The sequence below is a fragment of the Xyrauchen texanus genome, chromosome 21 (assembly GCF_025860055.1).
Source record: "Xyrauchen texanus isolate HMW12.3.18 chromosome 21, RBS_HiC_50CHRs, whole genome shotgun sequence".
Classification (NCBI taxonomy): Eukaryota; Metazoa; Chordata; class Actinopteri; order Cypriniformes; family Catostomidae; genus Xyrauchen; species Xyrauchen texanus.
The window spans coordinates 8723131-8732209 of NC_068296.1; the positions used below are offsets into that span (position 1 = coordinate 8723131).

The following is a 9079-nucleotide window of genomic DNA, read 5'->3' on the forward strand; positions in this document are numbered from 1 at the left end:
ATTAGAAGGGATTATGTTTCAATGGACAAAATATTCTCTCAAAATTATTTTAACTTTTAGGGGTATACTGGCCAGTAGATTACCTCTTTTTTTTATTGGGTCTTTAAAATGCTTTCTAGGTAGTCAGTTCAATAGGGTTTGGAATAGAACTGTATTGCCTATCCTACCATTTCTCCATCCACTTTTTCACTCGTTTCTTTCTTCCTCTCATTTCTGCCCCAGTCGCTGGTGACGGAGAGAGTGAGAGAGATACGTGTGAGATTTATGACGAATCATGTTGTCTGACAGCTCATCTCTCTCTCTCTCTCTCTCTCTGTCTGCATTTGTTTAACAGGGTTTGTAAAACCGCTGTCTTATCTCGTCTGTGTCTGACAAAAGCATGGTCTGTCCTCTCAAATTCATTTGGAGCTGCAGTATGTCGATGAAATCAGCTTGCAGGTGGAAAATTTGTGCTTTCAGTCAGTCAGAGTGATGTGATAAGACCAGAGAAGAACCAAGCTCAAGTTCAACTCACACCACCCCACGATCAACAGTCCCACACTGATTGTGCTGCAGACATTAATAATGCTTAAAATTATGCGGCTTGTTGAGAAGGGGTGTGCTATTACTTTACTAAGTGATTAGAATTAGGGTTTTCACCTGCCAAATGATAAAATTGGCCAAAACATCCCACAAACTGACACTGAAGGAAGACCGTCATGGTTACTGTTGTAACCTCTGTTCCCCGAGGGAGGGAACGAGACGTTGTGTCGAATGAAGTGACACAAGGGGTCTTCCTGGGACGCCAAACGTACCTCTGAACCTGAGAAAAGGCCAATGTCAAGTTGGCAGACAGAATTTGCAAGCCCTGCCCCGGACATACGGGTATAAAGGGAAGCGGGACAGCGAGTGCCAGTCAGGATTTTGCACTAAGGAGCCGAAAGTAAGGTATGGCTGTTTACAGTGGTAGGTCTAGTGCTGTGGCAGGAGGGACACAACGTCTCGCACCCTCCCTCGGGGAACGGAGGTTACAACAGTAATCATGACGTTCCCCTTCTGTCACACACTCAACGTTGTGTCGAATGAAGTGACACAAGGGGTCCCATATAAAAACACCACGCACTGACCGTGTTACGTGAACTGTCGAGACAGGTGCAAGCAGGCTACTGCGTGCTAGAGGCACCTGTGTCGGCTGCGCGAAGCCCTCCCAAACACCCCCAAAGAGATGTAACATACAGACCTTAGGTTCCCCACACCCCTGAGGAGGCCACATCCTGCCCAGTCACTTCCAGTAAAGTGTGCTCGAACCCGCAAGTGGGCGGGCACACCCTGGGTGTGATAAGCTAAAGATATAGCATCAACGACCCAGTGAGCTAACCTCTGTTCGGAGACGCCGTTCCCTTTCCGCCGTCCGCCGAAGCAGACAAAGAGCTGCTCAGAACATTTAAAGCTCTGCATGTGGTCCAAATAGATACGCAAAGCACGTACCAGACACAGCAACGAAAGGGCTGGGTCTGCCTCCTCCCGGGGCAGTGCTTGCAGATTCACAACCTCGTCCCTGAAGGGGGTCGTAGGAACCTTGGGCACATAGCCTGGTCACGGCCTCAGGATAACGTGAGAATGTGCTGGACCAAACTCCAGGCAGGTGTTGCTGACAGAGAACACTTGTTTGGCAAGAGGTCCCCAACCCTCTTGATGGAGGCTAACGCGATCATGAGGGCCGTCTTCCAGGAGAGGGCCTTGAGCTCAACTGAATCAAGCAGCTCGAAGGGGGGCCTCTGGAGGCCCGAGAGGACCACTGAGAGATCCCAGGAGGGGAATAGGCTAGTCCGGGGAGGGTTCAGTCTCCGGGTGCCTTTCAGGAACCTGATAATCAAGTCATGCTTACCTAGGGACTTGCCATCTACTGCGTCGTGGTGGGCTGCGATGGGCCAGTAAGGGGCCACCAGGATGACCCGTTCCTCGTCCTCCCTGATCTTGCACAGCACCGGTGTGCACAGCACCGGCACAGACCTGAGTCGCGATTGACTCCAAAGGATGAGGTGGCGGGCGAGTTGTGACATATGACAAGAGCGCACACCACCTTGGCGATTTATGTACGCTACCGTCGCTGTGCTGTCTGAATGGATCAAGACATGCTTGCCCCGGATTAGTGGGAGAAACCTCCGTAGGGCAAGAGATACAGCCAACAACTCTAGGCAGTTGATGTGCCAACACTGCCGGGGTGCTTTCCAAATAAAACTCTTTTAGGAGGAGAACACTCTTTTAACAGTGAAAAGCGAAGGGGAACCCCGAGCAATATCTAGAGACCAGAATATCATAGAGACTTGGGGGTGGGCTTTTTTGACTTGGGCCAGTAAGCAACCACCCAGAACACACTAGCAACTGCATAGCTACACCCTGGCAACATCCAAGCATTGTTGCAGCAAGCTTAACACAAGCTAGCGTACATAAACTCACATTTCCTGTCATAAATGTAAAAGTCTTGTTATTATTATGCAGCAAGAAAATTACCCAGTTAATTTAATTGTCTCTCTCTGTCTCTCTCTCTCGTCTCTCTCTCAGGTTTTGTAAGCTTCGATAACCCATCCAGTGCTCAGGCAGCAATTCAGTCCATGAACGGTTTTCAGATCGGCATGAAGAGACTCAAAGTTCAGCTCAAGCGGCCAAAGGATGCCAACCGCCCATACTGACCCTGAACTGACCAATATCACGTCCACTCACAGGTCAGAGACACTTTCATTGCTGGTCTCTATACATGATGTAACTATCATACAGTTCGATCATGTGGTCTGTACTGTATTCCTGTTTGAGTAACAGGTTTAGCTGCTGTGTTTTTAAATGAAATGTACTGCATAAACCTTGAGGCAGATCTCTGTAAAATTGCTTTCTGTCAGTTGACAGGCATCAGGAGTTAATTGTGTCTTTTAAAAAGCCATAAAAAGTAAAGATTTCATTAGTTTTAATTAATTGTTGATGAATTACTGAGAGGTAAATTAAGTAACAAAGGAGCTGAGCTATGAGGAACGGAACAGTACTTGAACTGCAGACTTACAGAGAGATAGATTCAAGAAAGAGTTTACCTAAAAATGCTGTCATCATTTACTCACACTCATGTTTTTCCAAAACTGTAAGGCTTTTTTTCTTTTTATTTCTCTGGAACACAAAAGTTGACGTTTAACAGAATGTTCACATTGCTTTTTTCCAGTGACCAGGCACTGTCAAACTCCAAAAAAGACCAAAATAATTCCCCAAAAATATCTTAACCTTGTGCGACCCCACGTCCACATTCATGGATGTTGAATTTTGGCTTCACATTATGCAACGCATAATTTTTATTTAATTAAGACATTCTTGACAGTCTTTAAATTTGAGTGATTATTGTAAAACGCCATGCTGCTAAACACAACGTACATTATAGTGGATGAAAGTACAAGGTTTTGTTATTAAAAATCTTATGCTTACTGTGCATTTTCACATTCAGAAAAAAAAGATATGGAGTTTATATGGAGTTAGGATGAAAATAAAGTGCATTTCGAGTGCAGACAGAGAGTACACTGGAGGTTATCATTCTCTTAATAGGGACCAAGGGAGCATCCTATAGCTTTCCTAAGAAGCCATGTGAATTAAATCCAAACTTCCTATCAAAAGTTCAGGCTGCAGATGAAATTTGAACTAGTCAACATGATTGGCAGACATGGGACAATGTTATTAAGTACTTTAATTCAGAATTTATAATGTATCATTTTATTTTAACATGGTTGGCAGTGATTGGATGATGCTGTCTATGACTTGTATCAGGATTAATTATGCTAATTTCTGATTGGTAAAATGCTTCAGCACTGGCTATTGTTTGTTTATTTGACAGTTTAAAGAGAGAACATTGAGATTTTGATGCCAAAGTCGCTATTGTAACATAAGTCAAATCCTTTTTATTTGTATAATTTTTTTATTTGTGCTTTTCCCAATACACATTGTTCCAAAGCAGCTTTACGGAAAATCAGCCATAATGTCTGTAATGTCTCAAAAACATGAATAACCAACACTCCTGGAAACATAATAAACAATTTGATAAAAATAAATAATAAATAAATAAAAAACCTTGGTAAAATTTCACAAAATAGGCCCGCCTCATACTGTATGTGTGGACATACATTTTTAGGAAATAATTTTAGCTCTAGAATTTTTTTTTCAAAAAGAGAATGGAAAATGCAGACAATAGTCATGGTCGGGTCTTAAGAGGTTATAAGTAGTACATATGACTTGTGTGCTATATTTCAAGAGTTCTGCAGTCATACTTTAGCTTTTATTGAGAAACGGGCCAAAATTTATGATATTTATTAAGTTATTCAGTGAAAATCTTCCCCATTTACATCACTATTCTTAAAAATGTCCACTTTTGTGTTCCAATGAAGAAAATAAGTCATACAGGTTTGTAACAACATGATGGTGAATAAATTAAGACAGACTTTACATTTTGTGGTGAATTATACCTTTGAAGTTTAAACACTAACAGGCGAGCATCATAATCTACATCTCAATCACACAAGAACGTGTTCACCTCAACGTGTGTGTGTGTGTGTGTGTGTGTGTGTGTGTGTGTATGTGTGAGCGTGTATTTATCACTTTGTGGGGACCAAATGTCCCCATAAGGATAGTAAAACCCGAAATTTTTGACCTTGTGGGGACATTTTGTCAGTCCCCATGAGGAAAACAGCTTATAAATCATACTAAATTATTTTTTATGAAAATCTAAAAATGCAGAAAGTTTTCTGTGATGGTTAGGTTTAGGGATAGGGTTAGGGTCATGGGATAGAATATATAGTTTGTACAGTATAAAAACCATTATGTCTATGGAAAGTCCCCATAAAACATGGAAACACAACATGTGTGTGTGTGTGTGTGTGTGTGTGTGTGTGTGTGTGTGTGTGTGTGTGTGTGTGTGTGTGTGTGTGTGTGTGTTTGATATTTTTCCAATTTCAAAGTCTTGTCCTCAATCCTTGTTGTGTATACGTGTTTTTGTCTTAAACTCATTAATGCTTAAAGTACTTACAGTGTTTCAATGCACTTGTCTTTATGTTTTATCATTCATATCATTTTTTACCTACTAAACAAAAATTCATAAATAATACTCATCACAAAGCACTAATACCAAGTTGAAAAGAACAATGCCAGCGATTCTTGTGTTTTTCTCCATTCAACTAACCCGGCAGGGCAAATGCCAGCTCAGGATGGCTGCGCTCTATTGTAGCCACATGTCTGCACTCAGGGGAAACACTTTCCATTACTGTAAGTTCAACGCAACGCACCCCCCCTGTGACCAACTGTGACAGTGGCATGATGTGCCGTTAACTCATTTCTATCTCTATATATTTCTATGGTTTCCAGTGGTGGAGTGCAAATGGTCTCTTTTGATATCTGGTAGCCTCTCTCCGTAATTCAAGTACTGATTGGTGAATTTCTGATGGGTTGTGACTTTTGACCCTTTTGGCTGTTGTACCGTGAATTGTTGTGCGTGTGCAGTTGAGTGTGGTGGATATTTTGCTCTTTGTGTCTTTTATTCTTCACACTAGCTCTGTTCTTGTGTGCATTTTTGTGTTTTGGAAATAAGGCTTGTTCACTTTGACATTTAAAAGCTTAGTGTGCAAACAGAAGATTTTTTTATTTACATTTTTTTGCGGAAAATATTGTTTTAATCAGTGGTTCTCAATTTGTTTGGCTCGGATATAGGGTTACAGCTGACAGCTAAAGTTCGTAATTATTTTTTAAAAGTCTCTGAAGTCACTGTTAAAATACTGTCCAATGGATATTGAACATTCATTTGCTTTGTTTTTCCTGCTATGCCGTCTGTCTCTGGAATGGTAGGCACTTTGATATCCTGGCACTCTTTTCAGGTGCATTACATTTTATTTTAGATTCAAGTCACTTTTGAATTAAGTCAAACCACTTAGTGATAAAAACATTACAAAAAAAAATGTTATACATTGGTGTTGGTTTAGAATATGTGTTAGTGTTGGGGGCCTGGGTAGCTCAGCGAGCATTGGTGCTGACTACCACCCCTGGAGTCATGAGTTTGAATCCAGGGTGTGCTGAGTGACTCCAGCCAGGTCTCCTAAGCAACCAAATTAGCCCAGTTGCTGGGGAGGGTTGTGTCACATGGGGTAACCTAGTGGTCACTATAATGTGTGGTTCTCGATCTCAGTGGGGCACGTGGTGAGTTTTGCATTGATGCCGTGGAGAGTGGCATGAAGCCTCCACACACTACGTCTCTGCGGTAACGTGCTCAACAAGCCACGTGAAAAGATGCGTGGATTGACAGTCTCAGACGCGGAGGCAACTGAGATTCTTCCTCCCGTCACCCAGAATGAGGCGAGTCATTACACCACCACGGGGACTTAGAGGACATTGGGAATTGGGCATTCCAAATTGGGCAGAACAGGGGAGAAAAAAGAAAAAGCAAAAAGAATATGTGTCATGGTTTGTGTTGGATGCTTTTGTTTTTGGGAGCTTTTAGTTAAAGATGTATTGTTCAGATCAGCCACAGCTTAACAGCTCTTAACTGCTTGTTTAATATAGCATTATTATAATAATATTAGTATTCATTTTAAAAATCATATGAGACATACACGAGAGATAAGAAATAACAATAGTGACAGAAAAGAGAGCATATGTCTTTTCATCATATTTGTTTGGTGTTCATTGTAACTATCGTTTTATCATGATTGTTGGCGACAAACAAACCGTCTGAAATAAAGCACATGTTAAAAACAGCCTTTTTAATTTAAATTGAAGTCTTTAATAAATCTGCTCCATATTCCTGTGTATTTCTCTAAACATAACCCGAGAAACAATCTTCAGCTTCTATAAAAAAAATTTACTAGTCAGTTTTTGTATTTGTCTTGTTTTTAATGCATACAAAACCTTTTGCCAAAGCAAACAATCACTGGAGCTTTGGTATCATACTGTGTACATTTGTGTCATTTGGCAAACCCTCAATGCTGTTCAAAGTGCATAGTATGTCAGCAAACTGAGTATACAACATCTGTTGGTAATTACATGACAGTCATTGTGTTGTATTGTGTCTGTATACTCTTTCACTCTGATAGTATCACATGATGGCTGCAGTATTTTAAATGAGCTAACTGAAGTCAAACATTTTAGTCAGTTACTGTCCTAGAAATGCATTCGTGATACGAACTTCATGGCCAGTTTGGTTTCATCAAGAACAGTTCTGTTATTTTAAAGATTTGATATAAATGTGTTTGCTCTTCGAGCAGATTTGCCCAACAGAGAATACCTCAAGATGCAATTTATGGACAAATAGATGTGAAAATCTCATGAAACATGTCAAGAACATGTCATGGGCATATTTCATCTCAGAACCAAAAGTAAGAAATAAGAAATTATATTTGCTTAAAGAAAAGCCTACTTTTTCAACCATTCATATTCGAAATAATATTTCACAGGAATTGAGTATTTATACATAATGGTAGTTTTTGTTGTACTGACTGTAATTTATTCTAATATTAGTTATTGAATTACTGTTATTTTTTTACTGTTATGCAATAAAAATACTATTTTACAGAAATATAGAATCAAATTTCAACATTCAACATTGTCAGTAATGAGAATAATAAAAAAACAAACAAAAAAATAAACGGCTGAAAGTATTACAGTAATGATAATATTGGGAGGAAAATGTGCTGCATTGTCATGAAGAATGCAAAAAATCTTAATGGTCCTCAAAATAGGATTTATTTCTTAATGCAAAATATAATTTCGGATTGTTTTTCTTTGGATTTTTGGGTGACCTAAATCCTAGACATGTACTCCTGAGAATCATGTCAACAGACTTGTGATTTGAGGTTTTCAGGACAGTAACACAATAAAAGTATGTTCCATAATAGGATATCCAGGAGAGTGATTCTCTATCTTTCTCTCACACTGTGCTTCATTAAATGTTGCCTTTTGGTGTTTAAAGCATCTAGAATCTTCCATTCTTCATGACTGTCTTCAATTTAAAAAAATTTCTCTCTTCTTCTCTCCATCATTTCTCTCTTCTTCTCTCCTTCATTTCTCTCTTCTTTTGTTTTTCCCATCTGTTTCTCTTTCTCTCTGTCAGGATGAAGGACGTACAACACCTTATTTCCACAAGTGCAGTATCAAAGACTTTTGCTCTGCTACATATCACAGACGGCAAGCAGCAGTCCCTTAATTTTGTGAGAAAATCACAAAAGAGTGGGAGCAACAAAAAAAAATTTTCTGCTAACTTTTTATTTTTTCCCCTTTTTTGCTTTGGCAACTTTTTTGCTGCTGTTTTTTTAGACAAGATTGAAAAAAAAAAACCTTTATGAACACATTATGCTCAAAGCATGCATAAACAGATATATACTATACAAATACACACACACTCAAACATTTGCAGAGGCATTCAAAATATTCTAGCCTTTACATGCACTATTCACATCAAAATGCATACCAGATACAAAAGTAAATCCTCATGTAAATGTATTGATATTTCTCTATACACACAAGCACACACACCAGCCTGTTGCCATTTTGGTTTTTGTGCCTACACTGGTAACGAGTGATCTGCGCTCTGGAAGAGAATCCAGGAATATCTACATGCATCATTCCTTAGGAAATAGGGACCAAAGGACTACACGCTTTTTAAAAGATTATAAATATATAAATATATATTTAAAAAAAAAAAAACTCTTACCTAGTAGCTGCAAGTATAATGATTAATAATGTTAACCGTAGAAAACAGTGTCTTTAGGTCTGCATCCAGCAGCCTGTTTAAAGATAAAGAAATTTTTGGACTTACATTAGAGATGGAATCTGTTATACAGTAGCTCTGGTAGCTGTCTTCTGCACCGAGAAGTAGATTAGAAATGTAGAAATGTAGGAGTTGATCATTTTTCATGTTTTTCTATTTATTTTTATTAGAAAAGATAATACTTGAACTTGTAAAAAATTAAGGAAATGTACAACAAAGAGGCAAAGCTGTCCTTATGGTCAATGGGCCTCTTTCCTGAACATGTTTGGACGCTGGATAATATGATTCATCACATTCTACTCTTTCTCGATTCATCTATTT

General features: G+C 39.4%; 1 protein-coding gene across 1 annotated transcript in view; it reads left to right on the plus strand.

Annotated features, from left to right (window-relative positions):
- LOC127661572 (CUGBP Elav-like family member 4) overlaps positions 1-8181 on the plus strand; it is a 151423-nt gene extending 143242 nt beyond the window's left edge. Inside the window, exons 12-13 of the mRNA XM_052152335.1 lie at positions 2545-2705; positions 8102-8181. Of these exons, the coding sequence (XP_052008295.1) occupies positions 2545-2672 (128 nt within the window). The 3' untranslated portion in view covers positions 2673-2705; positions 8102-8181. The remainder of the gene's footprint in view (positions 1-2544; positions 2706-8101) is intronic.
- Positions 8182-9079: the final 898 nt, after the last annotated feature.